This window comes from Uloborus diversus, chromosome 1, assembly GCF_026930045.1.
Source record: "Uloborus diversus isolate 005 chromosome 1, Udiv.v.3.1, whole genome shotgun sequence".
NCBI classification, from domain to species: Eukaryota; Metazoa; Arthropoda; class Arachnida; order Araneae; family Uloboridae; genus Uloborus; species Uloborus diversus.
Genome location: NC_072731.1, coordinates 237,069,832 through 237,097,530, shown reverse-complemented (window position 1 = coordinate 237,097,530; position 27,699 = coordinate 237,069,832). Strand labels below are relative to the sequence as shown.

Here is a 27,699-nt window from a genome sequence, read left to right as displayed (position 1 = left end):
AAAAAAAAAAATCAGAATTTTTTTTTTTTTTTTGACTAAGTGCTATGACTTAGAAAAATTTTACGAATCTGTGATGGAATTTAACATGATCTGTGCAAAAGAGTTTGAAAGAGTTGAAGAGAGTTTGAGGAGCTGTTTATCCATATTTCAGTTTTAGAGGGGTGACTCACTTACTGCAGTGACCCAGTACCCCAACCAACCCTAATCTACAAATGTTTCAAGATTTAAAAAAAAAAAAAACTGAATAAAAAAATCAGAGTTTTTGATTCAAATAGAAAATTAAAAAATCACAAACTCTGATGTTAAGTAGTCATTTCTAATAACCTTTATTATTATTACAATAAAAATATTTTCATGTAGAATTTTAACATAGAAAATGTTTTACATATGAGCATCTTGCAGAGTAAAATGTTTGAGGGCTTTTTTTTTTTTTTTTTTTGTATTTGATGTAAAACTGAAACTCATATTTTAAACTGATATGTTCATCATTAAATTTGTTGTAAACGAATTTGATTTTTTTCCAATTAAAAATTTTTGTTGCTCACTTTTAATTAACTGACATTTTTCACCTTTTTCACTTTTTAAAGACATGATTATCAACAAACTAGTTTAATAACTTTTATTCTATTGTACATAGTTATTTTTCACCTGGCATTAATTAATAATGAATACTAAGTGTAAAAAGTAAATGAATAGGAAGAAAATAATTCCATTTATACTTTTTTTTTATTCATTTCTAAAATATTTTTTACCGAAGTTTATTGAGTACTTTCATTAGTTGAGGTTACATGAATTTTTTTGTTCAGAGGATTAATTTTACATCCTCCAAATGTAACAAATACCAATTCCCAAGAACGTCCAATGTTTGTCGTCCAATTTTAAATTGCTCTTTTTATGAATCGTAGCTATTACATATCCTAAGTCTATTTCATGCAAATGCACAATGTATTTATTCAGAATAACCCAAATGAAAAAAACATTTAATAATGCTACTTTATTCCTGTCTCTTTGAATAATTTTATTATTACTAACAATTATAGGCAATTTGAATTTTATCATGTTTATATGTTACTAAATTTGAAAATTTATTTATTCATCCATTTACACCAAGTGTAACCAAAAATAATACATTCTTCTTCTCTTTTCTTTATATGATTGCACTAAAGTAAATAATTATGTATGTAAATGAAAAAGTCTATTTTTCACTTTTTTCCATCATAAACGCAAAATGTAACCTTTTTAATTCTTCAAATATTTATATTTTGGCTAATTATAAAGAATAAATTAATACGGAACAAAAAAGAAGACAACATTAAGGGCTTTCAACCTTATTTTATAATTAATATTGATTGATACTCATACATGTGTTCGCTAGATGGCAGCATGAACGATAAGAAAATCAAGTAGAAAAGCGAAGATATTGCACTATTTCACCCTGACGCTTTCAGAATCTTTCGGTCCCTAACCGAACGTTTAGATACGTACGTATATTTTGTAAGTACGTATTCGTATTTTGCTTTGTGCTTATTTACTTTGATTCTGAAACTCATACGAAGTTAATCCTTTATACCTTTGAAAACCTCTGTTACTGTTGTTTCCCTCAAAATTAGATTAAGAAATCGGGTAATCCTTCTCATTGGATTCTTATGATCCTTGTTTTAAGTAGTATTTAAGGCTGTTACTGTCAGAAATACCCCGAACTTAAATTTTTATAAGAAAGATTCATAAATTACCGAATGATAAAATAGCACGCATTCTTATGAGAACAGGCATTAGGCCATTAAGCAAAATATCTGCTTCTAAATTTCCCGAATCGTTGAACAAAAATTGCGGAATAAAGAAAATTTTTGAGGTCACATTGACATCCTATCGGGTCACCCTGATTACCTTGCATTATATTGATTCCTTGTATGTATGTGAAGGGTTTGGATATCATGGAAAAACAGGGCTGGCTCTAGTAGTTCTGCCGCCCTAGGCGATATTGACAAGTGCCCCCCCCCCCCCATTGAATAACGATAATAATAATAATATAAAATAGTAATATATTAATAAAATATAAATAATAGTTTACTCTTAAAATTGAAGTGAGTTTCTAGTTAAATTCCAACCTGGGTTTTTCATATCCAAGCACTGGTACACATTTTAAATTATCTTTTTTAACATTAAATAGTGCATCATTTGGCACTGAAACAGATATTAATGTTTTCAAAGGACTTTTAAATCACACAATTTGAGTACTCTAAAATTAAATTGAATTTCTTGAAAAATTTCGAAAGCAGTGACTCTTATGGCTCTGAAACAGATATTCATATTTTTAAAAAAGGTTTCTATTTCGAAATATGCCACCTCTAAGATCTGCCGCCTAGGTGGCTTATACCAAGGTTGTCCACCCCGAAAAAAAACTGGAAAAAACCGTCCGGGATAAAATCATTTGGTACACTTTTTCGGTAAACTAAAACTGAAAGTTTTTAGTTGAAAATTTGAAGTTTAAAAATAATAAATAATTATCCAGATTCTTCCTATTCAAGTAATATTTTAATATAAAAATAGCATATGTATAAACAATTGATTGAAAAATATTTTAAAGTGAAAATGAAAAAGTTAGATCAGTTGAAGTTTATGTAAGTGCATATATAAATCAAATTAGTGTTAATAAGTTATAATGCATGTAATAGCATTTATAAAAATAAGTTCCTAGTCAATTTATTAGTCCCCAATGAAGATTAATGGCCATTTTAAAGCTGTCTACCTACCCCTTGCTCATTATAGTATCTTCCGGAAAAATGTTCTCAATACCCCCAAGCATACTAAAATAGTAATTAATATAACATTAACGTATCCATAAAAGCATGCAGAGTACGTAAATATTTTACTATGGGGTGAAATCAATTAAAACTCGAAAAATTTAACAGTAAAATGTTTTTTGTCTATAAATTTTCATTTTGTATGTATGTCTCCAAGCATTTCATTTGATTTTTCCATTAAGTTTAATTTCTACTATTGTAATATATAATAGTGTAATCAAGCTCAATAGCTTATTCACATTGTTAAATTTTATTACTTTTAAGTAAATTATGATCTGAAATTTGTTGCACCAATGAGTAAATAAATTTTTTTTTTTTTTTTTGGATTTATTAAGTTCTGAAGTTAACAATCATATGATTGATTCATAATAGATAATGTATTGGAATTATATACAAATTTTATTACACCTTAAGAAGAAATTTCTTCTTCTTCCTCAAGGATTAGGCATACAGCCTGTTCCGGCTTCTTGATCGCCCCACCGCTTCCTGGGCCTACCACGGTCTCGTTTGCCCCTTGGTCTATAATAAAAGGCAGCTCTTGGAAGTCTCCCTCGTGCCATACGTCGAACATGGTTTTCCCAATTGTTACGATATTCCGTAATTTTTTCATTGAGGCTGAATATCTGTAATTCCCTAAGAATAGATTCATTCCTTATTTTGTCTAGGATAGTACAGTTCTTCAGTGATCGCAAATACTTCATCTCTGCTGCTTGAATTCCACTAGTTTCTTGACTGCTCAAAGTCCATGTTTCAGAGCCGTATAGTAGGGTTGGCACCGCCATAACCATTTAGAACTTCAGTTTTGTTAAGAATAAATTTATGTATGGATTATTAGTTGATTTTTCATTTCGTCCAATTTTTTCCGGCGTCCCAGACTTTTTACAAAAAAGTGAACAAAATAGCAACCCTGTCGCCTACCACAGGAACCTGGCCTGTGGATAAGAATAGAAGAATCAGGGCTATATTTTCCTGACATGCATCACTCTTTCTGGTCTGCTCAAACAAATCGAGTGCTTAATGCTTTTCTATGAGAATTTCTCAAACTTGCTTTGCTTATATTTTATTCGGATTTCAAATAATCTTTCAACCAATGCAAAAAATAGTTACAGCATACTCTCAGGAAGTTCTCATTTTAAAAAAGGGCAATATTGTAGCTAATTTAATCACAGGAAAAAGTTTTTTGCTATGTTTTTTTCCCCATGCACTGCAGTGCATTTCCATTATTTTGCGATTTTCCCCAAGTTTTTCTTTACATTTTTAATACATATTTATATACAAGGTTACTTCCTCTAACACTATACCTCTGAAATGTAATGAAACCCCCACAAATCAAGACCATAATCTTCTGAAATCACCCCTTCTCCCATCATGATCATCCCTGTATAAATTGCTAAGTGTGTAACAAAATGTATTATAGATATAGCTAAAATCAAACCTCAACCCCTTCCCCCGTCCCCACACACATATGCACACAAGAAACTGAACTATTTTTAAATAAAAAAATCCTCTTCCCTCCTACCAAGTAAATGAATTTAACTAAGCGCTGACCGAGAACAAAAACAAATTTTCCTCCTACAAAGGAAAAAGTACTTAGGGGAAAACCAAAAAATCCTTTCTTTTTACTTTCTTCTATATCTAATATATAGAAGAAAGTATTGGATTCATGCAAATTTTTGGATTTTAACAGATTCAGACGTTTTGAGGTGTGCCGAGTCCATTTTGACCATTTTTGGAAAATGTGTGTGTGTCACACATGTGTGTGACCAGTTTTTGTGGCCGCCCTACAGCAAAAACTACCACATGAAATCGAGCAAAATTTGCTACATATATTATCAGTGGCGCCGACTCCATGGGGTCTGAGGGGGCCCGAGCCCCCTCAAAAATATTTTTGAGGGGGCAGAGTTCCCCCAATAAATCAAGAAAATTATTAGTCATATTATGCTTTCTTAACTCATAAATTTATCTTTTATTTTCCTTGTTTGAAGATAGTTTACCTTGTAAAATACATTCAGTAATGAGTTAAAACAAATAATTATTATGGTAGTAAGCAGGTTAACTGAAAACGAGTGGTGTGAATAATGATGGTGTTACGGGGCTTCAGGGACACTAAGAATTTGTCCCAGTGCGCGAACTTACTGGTCAAGTCTGTAGCTAGTGGGCAGCGCTGGGGCGCACTCTTCTAAGTGTTGCTGACCTGGAAAAAATATATGAGGGTTTGATTTGTATATTAAATGGGAGGCGTGATAGTTTTGAATGCTTTTGGGAATTGTGTTTAAAAGGAAAACCTTTACAAAATGATGATCCTTTCGATTCCTCGGAATCGAAGTATACCAAAGAAGTATGAAAACAACAAAGCCAGCTCACTGCACACTTTCAAAATCCCAAAGTACTACAAGGCAATAAATACATTGAGGTTTGTGAAATGGTACAATCTTGCATTATTGGGCGGTTTACATCAACTGGACTCACATAGGTCATTGCAGTTTAACAAGAGTGCTTGCTTTTATTAAACAAAAGTGAAACAAATTTTGAAAAATCAAGTGAGTTTTTCAAAAATGACCTAGACATTGAGAAACTGCGTTTACACTTGAATATGTCAGCCGATATCACTTATGAAAAAACAACTGGTCTTAAAAAACATGCGTTAATTAAATTACCTTTTTACAAAAATACTGTGCGTGTTTGTATTTAGTATTTCCTTTTTTCAAAGCCAAAAAATATGTGTCGGGCTTGTCGAGTTTTCGGGGTTCTAATGTTGATTAAATGTCTTTAAAATGCTTAAAAAAACTTTGAAGCTCACTATTTGATCTCAAATTTAGAAAATTTCCCGCGGCAAGACCCCTCCCCTTTCACAATATTTTTTTTTTAAGTCGACATCTCTAGGCGTGCCCTTCCATGCAAGTCAAGTGCCCTATCTTTTTCAATGCCTCGCTACGGCATTGCACGGCTCCCCGTAGAAAAGAACAAAAACCTGTCTCTTACTAAGACAAGTGACATGATCTATAGTTGAACTAGAAAATTTGTATACCATTTTTTAGATTGTTTTACGTCAAAAACGCCATGTCACATTTGTTTGTTTAAATTAAACACCAGAAAATACGTAAATTGGCATTCTCAAGGTACAACAATCTGACCTTTATTTGGGGGGGGGGGGGGCCTCCGTGGGATTGCATAGCCACCTAAACCCCGGTGATGTCTAGCCCCCTCAATAATTTTTGCAAGTCAGCGCCTCTGTATATTATGTGCTCCTATGTGAACTTGTGCCCATTGGTTTTTGGCACTAATTCTTCCTAGGGGGGTGGAGCAATGGGACGTTTCTTGAGTTATGTGTGCCTGCTATTCCCCAAGAAGTAACTGGCGGAATCAAATAAAATTTGGTCCATATGTTGTCCCTAACAGGTACAGATGCTGATTCGATTTTGGTGTCAATAGTCAAACAGGGGTTTTTGTCTTCAATTGTGACTGTTGTATCTCAAGAAATAATGAACGGAATCAAACAAAAATTTATGAACAAGTTGCCCTTAGAGGGTATAAGAGCCGATTCTATTTTAGCGTCAACAACTGAAAAGGGGTTGGCGCAATTGAACATTCTTTTTTTTTTCCCATTGTGAGTGCCATATCTCAAGAAGTAATGCTACGTTCTGGATGAAATTTGGAATAATTTGGAATCCATATGTAAACAGGCGTTGGTTCAATTTTGGCGCCAATCTCTCCATGGGGGGCCAATTTTTTTTTCTTTTGTGTGAATAAAAATAGCTTTATTAATGCAACAATAAGAAAGATAAATCGTAACAGGCTGTCGTCTGAGGTGTATTTCTTGTGATTTTAATTGTATCAGAAATGTTATCACAATGATTTAAAATTTTTAACTGTTGCCATCTTGTGTTGGTTAACAAATGTCTGTAATTATTTTAAGCAAGATTTTTTAAACTACATTCAATTTTCATTCTTTGCTTTGCTTTTAAAATAATTCAGGAATTGGGAAGGTCGTCAAGTTCTGTCGTCCGTGATTTTGTTTTTGCTTGGAATATTGCTTCCTCGTCAAGCATGGGGAGGGGATCAAAATTATAAGAAAGATATAGAAGAAAGTTTGATGATGGTCACAGCATACCAGTTTTTTTTTTTTTTTTTTTTGGCAGGGGGCTCTGCCCCCTACTCGCTAACGCTCACCAACCCTCGAAGATTGCTTCGCATTTTTTTTTATTCGCAAAGATTTAAATCGTCAGTTAGAAAGAAACAGATTAAAAACGCATTATGAGCCCAGTAGCAGAAACTTTCTAGCCAGTCTGCGACACCATTTTAGACAGTTGAAAATAATCTGTAACATTATTATCAGTTTTATTTTGAGTTTTCATAAAATACACGAAGTAAAGGTCAAGACTCAGAAATTTTCCAACTGGCCAGTGGCTGTTAGACCTGAAAAACATAGTGGTCACCACTGTCTCCGAGTTTTAAATTATAAAAAAAGGGGGGGGGGGGCAGTTTTTTCACTACTTTCATAAAAATAAATAGAACTCTGCACACTATGAAAAGCAATTATTTAATAATATTTATTTAAGTGTGGAAAATTTAAGTTAAAATAGGTTTTTTTAATTTTTTCTATTCGGAATTTTTTTTGGAAAATTCTATCCTTTCAGCTTTGGCTGATCATGTCTTTTTACAACATGTTGAAACAAGGTGGTTAACTCTTGGACCTGTATGTGACAGACTGATTGAGCAGTATTTTAGTTGTTGAATATTACTTCTTAAAATCTAGATCTGTTCAGTATGAAGGTGGTAATTTGATAGACATAATAGAATTGCAAGTTCATTGAAAAATCCATTTAGACTTGTACAGTTACATTTTGTCTCATTTCTCTCTGACCTGCTCAAAAAATATATACTACTTTTCCAGAAAGAAGCCCAGTTATTCATTTTTTGTAACTTGAAATTGAACGAACTTATTAGAAGTATATTTTTAAAGTTCATGAAATCTAAAGTAATTGAAGACAAAAATGTTTATTTCTGTATTTTTTGTACTTATTATAAAGTCAAAGTCATCAGAAGATTTTCCTTTAAATTGCCTGTTTAGATCAACCCAGTTTCAAATCATAAGTTCATTATGTCTGTGTTGAAGAATGCATTCTATTGTAGTTTTCAAGATTGACTTTAAAACATTTAATACCCACTACAAAAATCAAGTTTGTAAATTACATTAAAGTTATCAAAACTTGATATTTGTTGTTCTAAAAATGCCCTAAAATTTTTGAAATCACCACTCCGACCCCTGTTATTTACAGTTTATTTTAGTGAGAAAAAACACTTTAAATGAAGAATAAAAAATTGAACAATATTTACAAATACTTTTCATTTTATGGGACCCCCTTTTTTGGTTTTAATCTTGTTGTAACAATCATCACAAGCTAATCCATCATTAATTTTTTAAGTCAATGTTGCAAATGATAAATTAATCATCTAAAATAATCCATCACAGTTAATTATTCTTAGATCATTTTGGTCATTTAATCAAATTTACCATTTTCTGGGACGAGAAGTAAACCGTACGGGACACCGGTATTTTGTCTGTCCGGTCAAAATGGGACATCTGGCAAGCCCACAAATGAGCAATCTTCACACTGATGAATGGTTTGTTTTTGAGATTGCGATTTTTGTGTTGGGTTCATTCGCTTGCGATTTTTTTCTTCTGTTTCTGCGTAATTGCCTAAAATAATTGATAATTTATGGAGGGGGGGGGGGACTGTTCGATATTTTCACCTAGGAAAAATTCCAGGAAAACAAAGGTTAAGGGAGTGCTTTCTGCTTGATCAAACAGAAGCACTTGATAATATTTTATGGTAAAATCCAATTAATATATATATATATATATATATACAGTAAAATCCCTCTAATGCGGACACTAACGGGACAAATCTTTTTGTCCGCAATAGAGAGGTGTCCGCAAGACAGGGGTTTAATAATGTTATTTGCATTGGAACAGGGAAATTAAAAATTGTCCGCATAAGAGGGATGTCCGCCTATGAGAGGTGTCCGTTAGGAGGGGTTTTACTGTATATATATATATATATATATATATATATATATGTAATATGAAAAATCCTTTGCTAGGCCTTTTCCATATTAAGTTCTGTTCACTTATATGTCAGCGCGTATGAGTCACAGACATTATTTATTACACACTTAAATGCTTCTCACACCATATATGGCTATGTTGTGGGCTCAGATGAGATTCCCCTTAAAGTACCTAGCAGACACTTTTTTTCCCTCCAGACTTAAGCCAGCCTCTGTCTGCGGTGCAAAGCCCAATAATATTTCGTTATTGCAATCTGCTCCTCCTATATAGATCACGTGCGATCACATGATCGAGGGATAATTATCTGTAACCTTTTAATGATATTCCCTATATAAAAATCGTGGCACAACTAAACAGGGGGTTAGAAGAGAAGTTCCTGCTGTTATATTCCATGCAAGAATAAAGATGTGATTAGTGAATGTAGCTCTGTCCTCTTCCTACGTGGTAGATTATCACGCCACAACACTGCAACAAGATTCGTAATGAGAACCGAGCGGCGGTTCTTACAAGCCGGTAGGATGATAAATGAGGGCAGAGCTGTAGCATTTTAAAATTTTTACAGCATTGAGTGATTTGCGTAAGATAATACTATGCTTCATCCGCAAGAGGATTTTTTGCTTCAAGACATCGAAACAGTGTCTTTCGGAGTTAACCGCTAACAACAGTGAAACCACTTCAGAATATCCTAAGAAAGAAAAAGAAAGTTTTAAGTGCCAGATGGAGACCAGAGATCATTTCAGTGGAACTCCAGCGAAGATTTTTCCGAGTGTTGGTGCTCAGCGCATCTGTTGAATGTGAGAGTGTGACCCATCCAGTGTGCGAAAACATCATTAGGATCCACTTGCTGGTGATAAATTTTGCCACCATATGGTTTACTGTGATGATCAGATGAAAGGGGCCTCGCTCGTTGAAAGTTCGATTTGCAAGGATCTCTTGTGTGTTTTTTTTCCCTTTCGTTCAATTGAAATCTTGAGATCAGGCTGGTGATTGAGTAACATTTTTTTTTTTTTAGATTTCGGAATAAGTTATTTTTACTTTCTTCAAATAAGTATTTTCGTTTATATTGTGATTTCTAGGGAAAGGTTTTCATGATCTCTTTGCATTAATTATGGCTAATATGTATAATATTTATCGGCCAAACTCTTTAAAAGGCTCATGCCGTTATGGTAGTATTTTGTTTGGTTGCCAAAAATGTTTCATGTAATGTAAATGTGTTTTCTGTTCTGATTTTAAGTAAGATAGTCTCTGTTGTGGTACTATTTTTATATGTCTTTAATTTGTAGCATTTGTTAAAATTTTACTAAATAATTTGAATATGAATGTGAAAAGTAGAAGAAATGCTTTAAAGTTTGGTGAAATTAGAGATAATGATATTGCGTAGCGGCAAAACTAGTCAAAACCTTGAAATAGAAAATGACCCAGAAATAGTCCCTTCTAATAAAAATAATTCAAAAATGGAAAACAAAGAGTCAAATCGAAAAGATGCAGAAACTCAAGCTGAGGTACTGCCTAAATTAAACGTAAATAACACAGATGCGGAATGCCAAACTGTGACTGAGAGAATACAAGAACTAAATTTAGCCGGGATTTCTGCTTCTGAAAATGAAGCAAAACAAACAAATACGGGTAGTAATCCAGAAATCTTATTGTTTGAGCCAGAGTTGGGAATAAATTTTTCAGCTTGGTTAGCTCATTTTAACCAACAAACGAACCTAAATAAATTAAACGAAAGCTGGAAATTAAAAAATTTTCAGAAATTTATTCGCGGATCCGCCTTAAAAATCTATATTAATCAATGTTTGTGTTGCACTTCTTTTCGCGAGATAATAGACATTTTTGAGGAACATTATTTCACCCCGATGAGTAGTTTCACAGATTTCCAGAACTTGAGATTCTCGGGAAACGCCAAAGAATTATTCTCTTATTTCACTGAAAAAGTAGAACTGGGGAGGAAAATAAATCTCAGTAACAAACATATTCTAGAAGGACTCTCAGTTGGGTTGCCGCAACAAATTAAATCTTTTCTGCTAATTAAAGACCCGCAAACTCCCACAGAATGGCTTCAAGTGGTCACTAAGATAATTAACGAGGTACCACATGAAATGTCAAAAAATGAATTTAAGACCAAGACACAACAACCAAGTCCTTATAGGGGACCTACCCAATTTTATCAAAACTGGATACCGCGAAACCAAATGCGAAACAATTTTCGGCAAAACCCTAATTACGCTCACCAAAGTAGAAATAATTTTCGACCAAATAATTTTAGTCAACCACAGGACAAACGTCGTGTTTTAAACCAAAATGAGGAAAAGAACGCCCGTAAAAAACAAACAACACATTATACACTGGAGCTACCTCCTAATCCTTGTAAATTCTGTGCACGACGAGGAATTATTAACGCATATCATTGGGGACAAACCTGCATAAATAAACCAAATACCTCGACGGTTGAACCATTACTAGAATCCCCGAATAAGGATAAACAATTTAGGGAAGGAGAGGAAAATTCAAATGAAGCATGACAATTACTAGTTCCCGGGTATATAGAAGGCGAAATAATCTACAAAAGTGAAAAGAAATTATATAATGAAAATAAATTATATAATGAAGTGTACACTAAAAATGAAAGAAACTCGAGTTTATTACAAAAGATTTGTTTAAATTTAGATACAGGATCAACCTTAAACATTATTCCTAGTGTGATTGCAAAAACATTAAATGTCTCGATTGAAGAAAAAACAATCGTGAATGTTAAGCAAACCCAGGGAATTCTGACACTTAACCGAACATGCACGCTCCACCTTAAAGTTGGTAATATCGTTAGACCGGTGGAATTTTTCATTCTAGACACCGATTTACCATATGCCATATTAGGTTTAAAGAGTTGCATTCGATTTCATTTAGTCATTGACTGTATGAGACGGGTCGTTATGCAGGATCGGAAAAAAGTGATCACTTTTTCTGAGTCCGCGCTAAATGATGTGTCTTTGCACATTTTGCCTGAAATCAAGGTTAAGGACAGTGAAAATAATGATCCTGGAAATGAAAATACTAAATTGAAGAAAAGTAAGCGTAGAAAAAAAGTTAACAAAACTAAAAAGAAAAAATGTTTTGAGGAAAATCGAATTGAAAATAGCATAAAAAAGGCAATTAATAGCACCAGTAATCAAGAAGGAGAAAAAAAGAAAATTTGGAGAAGCGAAATAAATGATCCTCTTCATTTTTCTAAGGTTTCCGTGTTGGATTGCGGGGGTGGAGGCCTACGCTCACGTCAGTCAATCAACGGGAAATCGGAAAACGGAGAAAATGCGGATCTGAAGGAAATGCTCCAAAATTATGACGATATATTTTCGATAAATAAGTATGATGTTGGAACTATTAGAATTGAACCACAACGGGTAAGGTTAACATCAGACTTACCGGTGACATTAAGGGCATATAAAACGTCCCCTAAACAACAGGAAGAAATTGACAATCAAATTCGAGAATTGCTAAAAGCAAAAATAATAAAAGAGAGCTCAAGTCCTTATAGTGCACCTGTTACCCTAGTTTTTAAAAAAGACGAAAATAAAAAAAGTCGGTTATGCATAGACTACAGGAAATTGAACCAAATTACAAAATCAGATGCAGAACCATTGCCCTTAATAGAAACACTCATAGATAAATTAGGAAAAAGCCGATATTTCTCAAAATTAGACATGGCGTCGGGATATTGGCATATACCCGTACATCCCCAAGATACAGAAAAGCTTGCATTTGTCACTAACAGTGGCCTATATGAGTGGAATAAATTGCCGTTTGGTTGGAAAAATTCCGGAAGTATTTTCCAGAGAACTCTGCGCCGAATTCTGACAAAACAAAAAATTAAATTTGCAACTAACTATTTTGATGACATAATTATTTTTTCCGAGACTCTTACAGAACATTTAAATCACCTTAAACAAATCTTTGAAATGTGCAGGACAGAAAACATTAAGCTAAAAGCTTCTAAATGCTCTTTTTTACAGACAAAAATTGAATTTTTAGGTTATGAAATTTGTAACGGAATTGTTACCCCAGATAATAGTAATATTGAAGCTATTAAAAAATTGCAACCACCAACCAATGTCAAATCTCTTCAAAGATTTTTGGGGTCAATAAATGTGTATCGCAAATTTATAAACAAGTATGCGACTATTAGAAATCCATTAAATCGTTTGCTGAAAAAAGACACAACTTGGCAATGGACAGATGAGTGCCAGGAAGCGTTTGAAGTTTTGAAAAATTCATTAATTTGTAAACCTATTTTAAAAATATTTGATCCCAGCAAAGAATGCCATATTTGTGTTGACGCGAGTCAAACTGGTGTGGGAGCAGTACTGAAACAGCCTGATGATTCTGGTACCTTACATCCTATAGCTTTCCATTCCCGCTCTTTAAAGGATTATGAAAAAAATTATGGAATTACGGAGCTGGAATGTCTGGCTGTAGTCGATTCTTTAAACAAATTCCATCACTATCTTTTTGGTCGAAAAATTACCATACATACTGATCACGCCTCGTTAGTTTGGCTCAAAAATGTAAAAAATTTAAAAGGACGTTTGTTCCGATGGTCCTTGTTATTAAGCATGTATGACTATGATATTAGGTACACGAAAGGTACCATGAATTTTGAGGCTGATATGCTCTCTAGAGATATACCTAAAAGTAATCTAAAAGAGGAAGATGCAGTAACAGTTACTGGAACCCAAGCTTCACATCTACTGCAATTGGAGGAAATTAAAGAGGCTCAAAAAAATGACAATTTAACGGGTAATTTCATTGAAATTAATAATATTTTATGCCTGCGTAGAAAGGGTTTTACAAGAATTGTTGTTCCATTCTCCTTAAGATATAAACTACTCAAAACTGTCCATGAAAAATTTGGACATCCAGGAATTCAAAAAACAATTAATTTACTTACGCCTGTTAACTATTGGCAAAATATAACAATAGACATAACTAATTTTAACAAGCATTGTCATACGTGTCAGGTAAATAAAAAACCTCGGCAAAAAAGATTTGGCCTGCTACAATCCATGCTTCCGGTTGAAAAAGCATTTGATCTTGTTGCAGTAGATAGTGTAGCTGGTTTCAATTACTACAATTCCACTAAAAAGTATATGACATTAATCATTGACCATCATTCAAGATATATGTGGTCTTTTGCGTCAAAGTCAATTACTTCTGAAACATACATTAACTTTCTTAAGCAAGTTTTCACCGTACAAGTGCCTAAAAGTATTTTGAGTGATAAGAATCCGGCATTTACGTCTTCCCATTTTAAGAAGTTTCTAAAGCACAATAAAATTAAACAATTGTTGACTACAGCACACAGGCCAGAATGTAATGGCAAAGTGGAAAGACTAAACCAAACAATTGTCACTCGATTAAAGTGTAAAGTAAATGAAACTTCTAAAAAAGTTCCTTGGCCTAAATTACTGGAGCAGGTGACTCAAGAATACAACTTGACTCCACACTCAGTAACAAAGTTTCCTCCTTCATATTTAATGTATGGTATTGTACCTTTTGAAAATCCAATAAAAGAAGACATATATCCTCCGGTCGAACAAGCAAGGAAATTGGCAGTTGAAAGAACTAAAGAATACCACGAAAGAAATAAGATATACTACGATGCAAGATTTGTGGACAAAACTTTTAACACAAATGACACTGTCATATATGAAGAATTCAAATACCCTAATTCTCGAAAACTGTCTCAACCATTCAGTGGACCATATAAAATTCTTCAAAAAATTTCAGATGTTAATTATGAAATTAACAAACCGAATGCGCATACCAAAGAAAAAACACAAACAGTTCATATATCTAAACTGAGGAAATATAATGTACCGAGCAACTTCAAGCTATCTCACGAGTGAAATAAGATTGTTGTTCATCGTTCAGCTAAAAGAAGAAAGAATGTTGAGTACATATGTTGAATTATGTAGAGAACTTACAAAAAGTATTGAGTGTTACATAATTTGACCTCAAACTACAATGTCATTTTAATTGTACTGTGTTTTTATTAGTAGCTGTAGTGTTATTGTATAGGTAATGTGTATAATGTTATAACATTTCAGAAGAGTGAAGAAAAAAAAAGGAAGAGGTTGCAGATAATTTCCCGTCTTCATTTTCCCCCCTTATTCAATCCTGTCGTATTCTTTGGGGGAGGGGGGATGTAATATGAAAAATCCTTTGCTAGGCCTTTTCCATATTAAGTTCTGTTCACTTATATGTCAGCGCGTATGAGTCACAGACATTATTTATTACACACTTAAATGCTTCTCACACCATATATGGCTATGTTGTGGGCTCAGATGAGATTCCCCTTAAAGTACCTAGCAGACACTTTTTTTCCCTCCAGACTTAAGCCAGCCTCTGTCTGCGGTGCAAAGCCCAATAATATTTCGTTATTGCAATCTGCTCCTCCTATATAGATCACGTGCGATCACATGATCGAGGGATAATTATCTGTAACCTTTTAATGATATTCCCTATATAAAAATCGTGGCACAACTAAACAGGGGGTTAGAAGAGAAGTTCCTGCTGTTATATTCCATGCAAGAATAAAGATGTGATTAGTGAATGTAGCTCTGTCCTCTTCCTACGTGGTAGATTATCACGCCACAACACTGCAACAAGATTCGTAATGAGAACCGAGCGGCGGTTCTTACATATATATATATATATAGTGTTATAATCTCATTGTAACTAACCAAATAGTTTCTCACTTAACTAAGTCTTACAAGTGCATTATTTGAAAATAATTTTACAGTTATAATCACAAAATATAAGGGCAAAATTAACCAACTTAGCTGATTTCATAACTTTCTTAAATCATAATGTGGATAGTTTTTTTCCCCTAAGTACAAATATTTTTATGTTATTCATTATACGGTAAGATTTTCTGTTTAAAATTTAAGGGACTCATTTTTTCCACCAAAGGACTCAAATTTGTTTCATTAATGGGTCCCTAAGACACAGGTTACAGATAGTTGCGCGCAAACACTGCATATATACATGCTTTTTTAATAGAAGTTCGTAAAGTAATGTTAAATCTAAACAATTGTTTGTTTCTACTTAGCAGACGTTTTCTCTTTAAATATGGACCTCCCATCTTTGAAAACACAGCCACAAGCTGTTGAGAAAGTGCAAATGAAGGAGAGTGGTGATTACAGTTCATATGATATGATGACAAATGGGTAAGTTGAAAATATTTTTGAAATTTAAGTACCAATTAGTCTTGGTGATAAAATGTAGTAACACAAACTTGAATTGATGTTCTGAAATTATATTTTAAAAAAGTAATAGTGTTGATTTATTTTCCCCATTGAGATGGTATTTACTTCCTAGTATGGTTCGTGGGATATAAAAATATTTTATCCTTTTGAAATTTTCCAAAATTCTGTTAGTTTCATTTTTAAATTGTGTAAAAGATTGTTTTAATGAGAGTGTTGTGCCTTAAAATGTAAAGTGTGGATGAAATACAAATAATAGTGGGCATACAAATGACCCCAAGAATTAGTTTTTATTGACAGACTCTCAAAGTAGTAAATGTCCTTTGGTATGTTTTTTCAATACAGACCATTCATATGAAAGTTTTTAGAAGAAAGTTTCGATAATTTTTAATTAATGTTAAAAATTATGAAATCTCCAACTTGGGGGGGGGGGGGGGGGGGGGGGGGTTCACGACACAGTTATAAGGAGGAGATGGGGTAATGTTGGACCGGTCTCAATTATTTTAATACTATTAATATTTTCTAATTTATTTTATGACTAACAAATAGCACCAATGGTCCTACAAATCCTATAATGAAATCACATATTACAGTTATATTGAACAAATTTTATTCCAGTAAGTTATTTCAGTAGTCTTAAGTAATTTTCAGAAAACTAACATTTTTAAAATGGTTTTCATCAAGATTGTGGGGGAAAATTGAACTCTTTTCTTAAATTAAGTTTCTTTAGTTCATAATAATTGGCAATTTTGCATTTTTTGTCAAAAAGAAAAAAATTATGACAACCCTTTTTTCAGACCAAGAATGTGATGTAGGTTGGTCCACTCTTAGTGGAGCATGTTGGACCGGATCAACCAACCCCACATAATTTAAAAACTTTCTTTTGTTTTAAATCTCAATAATTATAACAATATTCTAAGTGTATGTGTATCATTCATTTCATTTTAAGTTACTCATGTTTTGAAATAATAATAATAAAAACTTAGGGGCAAAAAAAGCAAAGATCTATTTTATAATTATTTAACAAATATTATACCAAATTAATTTTACCAAAAGATTTATTTCATGTCTGCACTTTTTTTACTATTTATATTTTCAAATCTACTTCTAAATTCTTGCAGACCATTGTTTTCTAAGAATAAAATATGGGATACATGCTTTAATAAAGTTCCTGTATTAAACAAATTTTTTCGCTAAATAAGCATTGTATACAGAAACAAAATAAAACAAATAGTTGATTAAAGGAGTACAAAAATATACTTTTACTTAAGATTATTTAGTTTTGATTTTAGAACACAAAGATATGCAAATTTAAAGCTGTCAATTGTATTGTACTTTTTCTTTGAAATATATGTATTAGTATAACAGTAGGCTTTCCAGATTTCTGAAATGCTAAATCGGGACACTGGAATGCCACGCCCCCTCCCCCGGTCAGTGTCGTGGGTATTCATCACTGGCTGGTATCTAGAGTAGTTTTTTTCTCAATGCTATAAAAAAATGGTCCTAATAATAAATTCAAATTACGGGTAATTAGAAATGACACAAGCATATGAATTTAAACATTATTTTTTTTACAAGACAATATTTACAAACTACTTAAACAAGAGGCTTTTAAAATGAGGAATTAAAAAAATCAACAATGTTTTTTATTGTATAGAACTTTTTTCAGAAAGTCTTTTTTACATTTACTCTTATTGTAAAAATCGGTACAATACAATCCGATTGAAATGTCATTAAGCCATTAACCATAGATTCCTTCATCATATGTGCAGCAAAATAAATTTCTTCTGGTGCTAACGCTGCTCCCTTCAGTGCCGAATATTGGACTCGACCGTAAGAGAACAGCATTACAATTTATTATCAGAATATCGCTCTTCTATAGTTTTCATTTTTCATACAGTGCAGTGAAAGTAAATATTCTTCATAATCCTTCTTAGTTATTTCAAAACATTTTTTTTTTCGTCTTTTCCAAATAAATTTTTTTCCGGGAGGCCAAGCAAACCAGCCGGGACACCGGGATTTTGTCGGAAATCCGGGACGTCTGGCAAGTTTATATAACAGGATTCTTTTCTTTTTGGAGTTGTTTCATCCAATGCAATGAAGAAAAAAAGAGCTTTTTCTCCCTAGCAAATATTGATGTAACTTTGCATAAAAGTAACATACGACTTATCTTTCCTAAACCCAGTCCTATAAAGGTGCTACTTTCAAAGCTCAAGAAGTAGCACTTCATTAAACACATCTTTAGTTAACTTTAATCTGCATCAATTGTCTCATGAACATTCAATATTTGATTTTTTTCTTTTTTTTAAATAATTGTGTACTAATGGTGAATCAGGATGGCGACAGGAATTCTGAAAAAAAGTTCCCTGACTTTTTCCTGATTTCCCTGATTAAGTTCACCAAATTTCCCTGATTTACGTTACCAGAGATAATGGTTTTCTTTCTTTGCTTTACTTGAAATCCATTGTATGTTTGTATAAAATGCAGTATTTTAAACGTTTTAAGTTATGTAAAGTTGTTGAACTAAATATATATTTTAAAAAGATGCTACTTTTTTACATAAAATGGTTTTAAAAAATGGGGGGGGGGGGGGCGGGTCGAGTGACATACATAACAGTATATTAAATTTTTATACAATGGAGAGATTATAGAAAATTAAAAAAAAAAAAACTTTACTTCCAGAAACCACTTAGCATATGAATTTAAGAAACTATTAAAATTACTTTTAAAAACATGTTATTTATGATAGTTCAAAATAATTCGAATTCCTTTTTAGTTCTAAGTTTTCAAACAGTATAATAATTGCTGCAAGAATAACAAGTAATAGTGAAAGAATAGAAGTAATGTAGTTATTCTTAACTAATTGACATATTTATGCAAAACAGATGAAACCATTTGACAACCATTCATAGGGAGCTTTTCTCTAATCAAGAACATAGGTTTTAATGAATGAATACAGCATTTCAACAATAAAAAAATAAAGATATTTTCTTAAGTACACAAGTTAACTCTATTTCAAATGATTTCAGTATGTAACGAGAAAAAAAATCTTAGATTGCTTTTGTAACAAACAACTTGGAAATGCAAGGGAAAAAAAGGGGGAAAAAAGCAATTGGTTAATTGCAAAATATATAAAAGAATACAACTTCGTTATAAAATTAAAGAATCACTAAAGTCTGAAGAAAAGAAAACCTTTATAACCTGCGGTGACAACAAATAGTATAACGGCAAAAAACAAAGCTGTTTTAATTGAAAGTTCAATTTTCGCACTTAAATTAAAAACGTGAAGAAGTAATAACTTTTAAGCTTTTATAGTATTAATTAAAAACCAAAAAATTTCTTCTTGAAATCGTGATTATAGTACGCTAATTACTTCGAGACAATGGAATAAAGGCAAAGGAGCTAAGGCATAATTGAAGGCTTCCTCTTTGCCTGTATGGTTGTTTATTTTACGTAGCATTGAAAGCATAAAAGGAAATTTCAAGCTGGGTAAAATAAACAACTAACAGACACAAAAGCAATCGTAGGAAGTTCATCCTGTAGTTCATAAGTAAGATTCAATACTTTGACGTTGAGGAAAAAAGATGCACAAATATGCGGCAGTGTATAATCGCATCTCATTAATTTTACTTTTTTTTTTTGGAACAGATAATTGGCGGAAAATGCGTAGGGATTTAAGAGTACTTAATTTTGTAAAGCAAAAAAAAAAATTTTCTGCAAAAAAATCAATTTTCCCTGATTTTTTGTTATTTTTTTCAAAATTCCCTGATAAGATGATTTGTCAATTAAAATCAATTTAATATATGTTATATTGATCTTTTAACTTTATATTTTTCACTCTACACACAAAAGAGAATAAGGTAATTACAAAATTTGATAGTATTTATCACTAAAATGATAAAAAATGTTGTTTGAGTTATGCTGTCCAACCTAGCCCACCCGTGAGGCACGTTGTTCCACTTTGCAAGGTTTAGTTAAAAAATTATTTTTAAAAAAGTTATCAATTCAACACCTCTAAAAAAATCTGTGGTGTTGAGAAGTGTTTAGTGAAACTTTTTTGTAGAAAATCGAACTGGCCATTAAATTTTTTGATGAGATAAAAAATGATAAGTAAAAAAGCGGACCAACGTGCCCCACCTCCCCTACCATTGAAATTTGTGGCCAATGTTTCACTTTTTTTAAGGCAGGGTCGTTGTGGTCCTGGGTTTCCCGAAATTATTTCATTCACTTATTATTCCCTTATCTCTATAATGAAAATGTGCACCTGATATGTTACTGATACTATTTTTAATGGTGACTGTGTCTTTAATCATTTGCTGTGTGGGAAATGATGATTGATAAAAAAAAAATTCATTCGCACAATCCTAATATGAATATTAACAGAAGACATCCCGCTTTTACTGGTTGTCTTTACATCCAAAAGCTCACAACTTTGAATTGAAAAAAAGGTTTCTGGAAACCCCGCTAAACAACTTTGGATATTTTCTGTTCTTCCTCGGCGGCACAAAAGTATTTCTAATGTTTCATGCTACTTACAGCTCGCCTAAGCTATGAAAAAGAGTCACATTTTAAAATAATGAGTTTTCCTGGGAAAAAACGTTTATTACTTTTTTCTACTAAATTTAGGTCATTGGACCTTCAAGGCTTTGAAAAACTACATTTGGGAGTTTTGTAAGGCCTTTCCAACCATATCAATCATAAATTGGACGATCCAATCACGCAGGGTCATTTGGGGTGAAAATATGTTTTTAATTAATATCTTCATTGATTCATGTCTGTTTTCAAAAAGTTTTATTGATAAGCCTAAAACCCCCTAAAAACAAAATGAAAAAAATTGGTTTACAAATAGAGGAGAAAAAGATACCAAAAGAATTCTTTTCAAGTATTTGATATATAAAGCTGAACAAATCTTTTTGGGTACTTTGATTTTAGACAGAATAACACAAATCATTTTCACAAAATTTGACCAATTTTAAAAGAGACAATAAAAATAACAAAGTAATGCAGCCAAGTACAATACAGTAGTGGTCAAAGTGCTTGCGCTCTTTTCGAGCATCCTTTTTTTCACTTCAATGCAACTGAAAGAAAGTCAACATGTTTGATTTCCTCTCACCCCTATTTTGATTAAATCAATTTTGGGCAGAAGCACGCTCAGAAGTGCAGAGTTTTTATTATTATCGTTATGCTCACAAATGTCATTAAAAATATATTTTTTAAAACGTAAACTAATTATAATAATAATCTAAGTTGAAAAAATTTGAAATTTGATCTATAAAGTTGTATTTTGTTTCTGAACTGCAACTGTATGTTCATGTAATTTTAGCAAATCATGTGACAAAGGGAAGAAAATGTGTGTGCGTGCGTGTGTTTTTTTTTTTTTTTTTTGCCGAGAAACTACCATTTTCGGATCAACCAACGAGGTTTCTTTCATTTGGCATTTGAAAAAAATGAGTGAGATCATTAATAGATAGCCCCAATGGGTAGCTCTGACCTTTGGGTTACAGGTTGCCGATTCCTGGCTTTAACCCTTATTTATAGTTTACAAATAGGACAACTAAACATGTTATGTTTGTGGAAGCTCTTTTTAATGCTAAGTATCTTTATTTACAGGTTTATGTCAGTTAGATCACAGTTGTGTGTACAACACCCAATAGAGTATTCAGAAAAAAATGTAAGTTGCTGTATTTTATCCAAAATGGTTTTATTGTAAGCAAAGCATGAAAGTTGCATTTTGTCTAAAGAATTATGCTAAATTTGCATAATCAATTGAAATTGGTAAACAATCCACTTTAATGTGCACGTTTTTTTCCAGTTTGTAGAAAACCGTGAAAAAATGAAGCTTAGTTTCTTACGTTCTTCACAAGGTTTGCATGCTCCACTAAGAATTCTACATGAAAAAAATGCTGTAAGAAAGGTAAGTTTTTACCTTAGCATCAATATTCATAGGTGTAGCATCAAAGTTCTAAAATAATTATTTTTAATATATGTTCATGCATTGATAATCTAACAAATGCTTTTATAGGAAGAAGGAATAAATTTGGTAGTGTCTGTATTTATTGATTTGTAACCAAGTATATGTCAAAACAAAGTCAATAAAAATAATAAGGAATTATTAAAAGTACTTTAGTTTCAAATTGATTAACATGAACAAGTTCTTGATGAATATTTTTAAAATACAAAATTTAGAACATTAAGTTAATAGAAGTAAATTTATGACACTAATAAATTTTTCAATGGTTAATCTTATATCTTTAAACGAGCAATTCTTGTGGGTATATATATTTATGTTTCGCATCTCGGAAATGGCTCTAACGATTTGGATGAAATTTTGGATTTAATTGTAGTTTAGCATTCTAAGTTCATCTACATCAACGTTTTTCTGTAAAAACGCAATTTTTTACAAAAAAGAGTTTTTTAATACAAAGTCAAATTGAGTTCAGCCCTGGAAAAAAATTTGAATTGAAAAATAAGGCAGACGATTTGCAACATAACAATGAAAATTTATCCCTTCTCGCTTTAAAATTTTGAACTTGCTTAGGGTTGTCAGGTTTGGCTGATATTAGCCACTTTGGCTAATTTCAATCGCACTTGGCTAAAAACAAATTCAAAGGCATTATGTAAGTCGATGTAAAGCCTTTTGTTTAAAGCAAAACTATTGTTTGACCGTTTTATTTTATTTATTTATCTTTTTAACATTTCAAATAATTTTATATGTTTTTTAAATCACGCATCTAAATTTTATTTCAAAAAAACAAATGTCTTGAAATTGTTTATATTTTATTAAGACTGTTATAATTTGTTGGCGTGGTTTGTGGATCATCAGTTTTTATGGATAGCATGCTGCATTAGCATTTTCTGGCGTAAAGTGACCAACTACACTAAAAGTACTTATTCCAAGTGAAAATCTCGATTGGGATAAAATCCTGAATCATAACATAGTATGGAAGGAAGTATTGGGTTAAAACCGATTTCACATAGTAAAATTGGCTCCAAGTTCAAAATCTTTTTATTAATGACAGGAAAATTATATAGTGGAAACAAAAATGTAACAGATAGTTGAAAGCAAAATGTTGTTTTAATTGCATTTAGAATCTTTGTTTGGTACTTTAGTGTTATAAGATGGTCGCGGTGCATTTTCAATCCTAGCAATTTTTTCATATTTACTATCGCAATGTTTGGTCTTAGTTTTGGAAATATCGTGCGTTAAATATGTATACAAAACTAGCTCAGAGCTTCCCTATGTGGATGACTGTGGAGGAGAGGAGGCCTATTTTCAGTCGTAGACTTTTTATTTCTGAAATGATTATAATGCTGATGAAGTGATTACATGTATATCTCTCGTTTTTCGGAAGCATATTCAACGACTGGCGAGAACCTTAATGTTTCGTTAACGTGATGCTTTTCAAGTATATTTGAAAAAGTATCGAACCTTAGAAAAACATGAGTTGAGAAAAAAAAACTTTTAAAGCCGAGCGATGCTCGGTCGTCCAGGTACTGCAATCTAATTACAACAATTGGGTAAAGTTTTTCATATTAGATAGTAGAGGAAGGGAGCTGTAATTTTCAGCAATATATGTTTAATTGCTCTTTAAAGGGAATTTTCATTATTGAAAAGAATAAATCTAAAACAATAAAATATAGGTAAATACAATTCTTTTTTTTTTCCTTTTAGGTGCAGCGATTGCCATTCCTGCCAAGTTCGAATATTGCCTTGGAAACATTGGAGGGAAGGGATGAATTCATTGATTTTGGTGACAATATATTTAATGGTAAGAAATGAATTTTGTTCTTTTACAACGTAAAAGAAAGTGTATTTACAAAAAAAAAAAAGATTTGTTACATTTTTGCATGCCCTAAATGCATGTGCACCCAAAGTATGCATTTTGAGGGTGAAAGAAAACGGCCAATTCACATTTAAAATATCAAACAAAAAAAAATTACCTTTAAAATTATGCATTTAGATACAACTGTGGTTTTATACATGTACCTGAATAAATTAAACTGTATCTTTTTAGTTGTATAAAACATAGATTATTTGTTTGACACATAAAGCCATGTAGTGTTCACATTAAGCTGTATTATTCCCTGTGTTGATACAGTGTGACAACACAACCATGAAATCGAGGAATCATCAGGAGATTTTTTGAATTTCCCTAAATATCAGGAAAAATTATTGTTTGCAACTAGGAAGCCTCCGTAGTTTTCCTCCATAGAATTTCCTTCGATTCAGCTAAATGAAAGAAACACAATTTGTTCCAAACAAAACCCATTATATTTTTGATATAAAATAGCCCTGTATTTTTCCATAGCCTGCTTTGTATCCTCTACAGTTCAAAAAATAAGTCATATGCAGGATTCATACACTTGTGGTTAAAAAAAATTCCCTCACTTTTCCAGGTTGTTTTTTGGAAAATTCCAGGTTACTCGCTTCATTCAAAATTAAGTTTAAATAGCAATATTTTCAAAATCAAACACTTTTGTTCAAAATTGTTTTAATTGGTTTGCTAATTGTTGAAAACAAAGTGCTTTCAACTTATTTTAGCGTTTTTTCGATGTCATGTGGTGTCATGCCTAATGTTAGCCTTTTGCTGTAGTTGTGCAGCAATCTTTTAGCATCTGCTTTTGGTCTTTTGATTCACAATACCTATTTTTATTTTCTTATTAGTATGTGACACAAAACATATTGAGCAAAATACAAAGCTATTTTTCAGTATAAATATGATTAACTTGTTGCATCGCACGCCATACCAGAAAATGCATAATAACAAAAATCAACATCCGCCGATTATAGGCCAATGCCAATAATCTTTTTTTTTTTCGCTTATTAAAGAATGCTTCCATTAAAATTTTTCTTTTCTAGAAAATAATTAATTTTTAAAAATTCATAATTTGTTGCACATTTTATGTTACTTTCAATAGTGTACATAAAGATAAACATCCAATTCTGTTTTTGCAAGTTTACGTCTACTTCTATCATGCAAACGACCAAATATGGTGACTAAGTAAAAACTTAAGATAATAAGTAGATTTTTGAATTTGTAGCATAAAAGTAGTTATAAATAATTAATAATCCTTAAAAAACTACAGTTAAGACGAAATAGTCAGTTTTTAGCACATAAGGATCTAATTAGAATTTTTAAAAAATGTTTTGAAGATAAATTTTTGCATTTTTCAAGAAAATAATTATGAATTATTCGAAAAAAAAAAGGCACATTTTGCGTTGTTTTCAATACTTTGCATAGCAATAAACATCCAATGCCGTTTTCGGGAACTTAGGCACTTAAAAAGTCTTGTGCACTTCCATCTTGGGAATGACCAAATATGGCGGCTGCGCCCCCCCCCCCCCAAAAAAAAAAAAATTTTTTTTGAATTTATAGCATGAAGACAATTTAAAAATAATAAATCTTCATGGAACTACAATTCAGTTGAAAAGTTTTTGGCACAAATTACATCCAATGCAATGAAGATAAGATTAAGTTTTAAGAACAAAAACTTTCATTTCTCAAGAAAATTATTTAAAATAATAATAATAAAACAATTTTCAGCACATTTTGTGATACTTACATTAATTTGCAATTAAAGAAAACATCCAATTATGCTTTGCTTTTGATAACTTAGGCATGTAAGGATCGTGTCAACTTCTATCTTGTGAGTGACCAAAAATGGTGACTACGTTTCACACGTAGCTTAAAATACTTTCCGATTAAAAAAACGATTTTCCCAAATCCCCTCAACCCCATTTTCAGGCTCGTGCTTCCGAAGCAGTAAATTGTCCTCTTCCCTGTTGAGTTTGTGCATAATTCCTATTCCCCCGAGGAATTATTTTCTTGAGAACTATTGAGAGTCAAAAATGGCGGCTGCGAAAGTTTTTTTGGGTCGCCACTTTTTTAATTGCCAGTTTCATTTTACCTCAAAATTTTTACAATTTAGGAAAAATAAATAAAAAGGAAGATTAGATCTCATGAAACAAAATTCCCTGGGAAAAAATTGGAAAAAAAAATTTGGGGGGCAAATTTGGAAAATTCCCTGACATTTTTAGCTGTTTCATTTTTCCCTGACAATTCCAGGTTTTCCCGGAGTGCACGAACCCTGATATAGGACAGGGTCGTATACAGGGGAGGGGGGTCTTAGTTTTCAGCACCACCGTCGAAAATTCGTATCATTTATGGAAAGTCAGTTCAATATAAACCCATCCAAAATAAGTTAGCGAAGTCAGCACCAACTGCATATAACTGGCATCAGTATTACGATGGCTCCATGAATATATAATGATGGGTTATTATTCAAATGTCTGGCAATTGTTAAATTTTCCGATACTGACTACCCTCGTATCAGGGTCTCAATCTAGGCAGCGGAAAATAATTGAAGCATTTTTGAAGTGTTCTTGTGCTCAAATTGCTTCTTAAGCACTGAAAACAAAAACAAATAGATGAGTTAAAGAATTTCCATCTGAAATAAGAGGCTATCTGAGGCAAAACTTTTTTTTTTCTAATAGATCTTTTTCTTGTTCTCAAGTTCGAGTTGCAATCAGTCTTAAATAGGGATCAGTCAGTATATTTACAATACTGTTTATCTCTTAAATTTGAGTTAGCTAAATTTAATTTAAATATTCTTGTGGCATGAAGCGGCAACTTTCTATTGAAAACTTTTTTAACAAGGCTTAAACATGATTTATTTATTAACATATAAATTAAAGCAAGCAGAAAAATTCATCTACATTAATATTATTAAAATGAAACATGTAATATTTATTTAAATGGTTTTATTTTTAATATTCAGTATGAATATTTTGAGAAGGGAATGTTATTAAAATGTATAAGCTTATAAGTTTCTTATACTGATTTTTGCAGTGAAATTTGTATGACATAGATATAGTTCATTATTACTAGATTTAGTGAGTCAAGGCTGATTTTCAATAATGTACTACCTTCCGCAAAGCTCAGCATGACAGTTTTTAAACCCTCCCTGAAATTATTTCCTGGTTACGGCCCTTATATGGGAAACCAAAAGCAGATGTTAAGAAGATTGCTACTTTCCACCTACAAGCTTTTAAAGGATACATTTGTTCTTTTTCATTTGTACCAGATACTATCTATAATTAGAAGTAGATTATTTTTGCAGTAAATCTAATCGAAGAAATATTATTAAAGTGTAACATAAAATTTGTGAAGACAAAATTGCTATGTTTTATTCAAAATTCTTTTATGTTATTTTTTACGATACCAAAAACAGAATTATATATCGATAATGTCAGATTAATTTTTCCTCTTTTATTTTATAGATCCAGAAGAAGGAGTAGAATCCATTGCATCTCCATTCATGGTTATGGAAAAGTGTTTATTTTCCTCAAATAAATGTTGAAATGTATTTTTAACAAAATAAAACTCTTTTTTTTTTCTCCTCAACATCTGTTATGACTATATTTCTTCGACAAAAAGAGCTTGCCTTGTTCAACATAGATTCAATCAAAACATGACATTTAAAATTGATCAGATAGTGGAAAACAATTCAAAAGTAGAAGCTGACATGCAGCTAGCTATTTTTGCATGCTTTTGTGATGAAC

The 27,699-nt window shown here is 32.0% G+C and overlaps 2 protein-coding genes across 3 annotated transcripts; both read left to right on the top strand.

The window, feature by feature from the left end:
* Positions 1–1,489: 1,489 nt before the first annotated feature.
* Positions 1,490–27,541, top strand: LOC129234207 (proteasome maturation protein-like). 2 transcript variants are annotated; one of them, XM_054868129.1, is made up of 6 exons: positions 1,490–1,498; positions 15,983–16,100; positions 21,747–21,807; positions 21,949–22,050; positions 23,809–23,905; positions 27,418–27,541. In XM_054868129.1, the coding sequence occupies exons 2-6, from the start codon at positions 16,003–16,005 to the stop codon at positions 27,495–27,497; spliced, it is 438 nt and encodes a 145-aa protein (XP_054724104.1). In that variant the 5' UTR covers positions 1,490–1,498; positions 15,983–16,002; the 3' UTR covers positions 27,498–27,541. The 2 variants fall into 2 exon arrangements, with proteins under 2 accessions (XP_054724104.1, XP_054724105.1); XM_054868130.1 differs by having other exon boundaries at positions 1,492–1,498; positions 15,986–16,100.
* LOC129219449 (uncharacterized) lies at positions 10,242–14,777 on the top strand. The gene is made up of 5 exons (XM_054853847.1): positions 10,242–10,376; positions 12,108–12,696; positions 12,904–13,042; positions 13,184–13,668; positions 13,852–14,777. The coding sequence occupies exons 1-5, from the start codon at positions 10,242–10,244 to the stop codon at positions 14,775–14,777; spliced, it is 2,274 nt and encodes a 757-aa protein (XP_054709822.1).
* Positions 27,542–27,699: the final 158 nt, after the last annotated feature.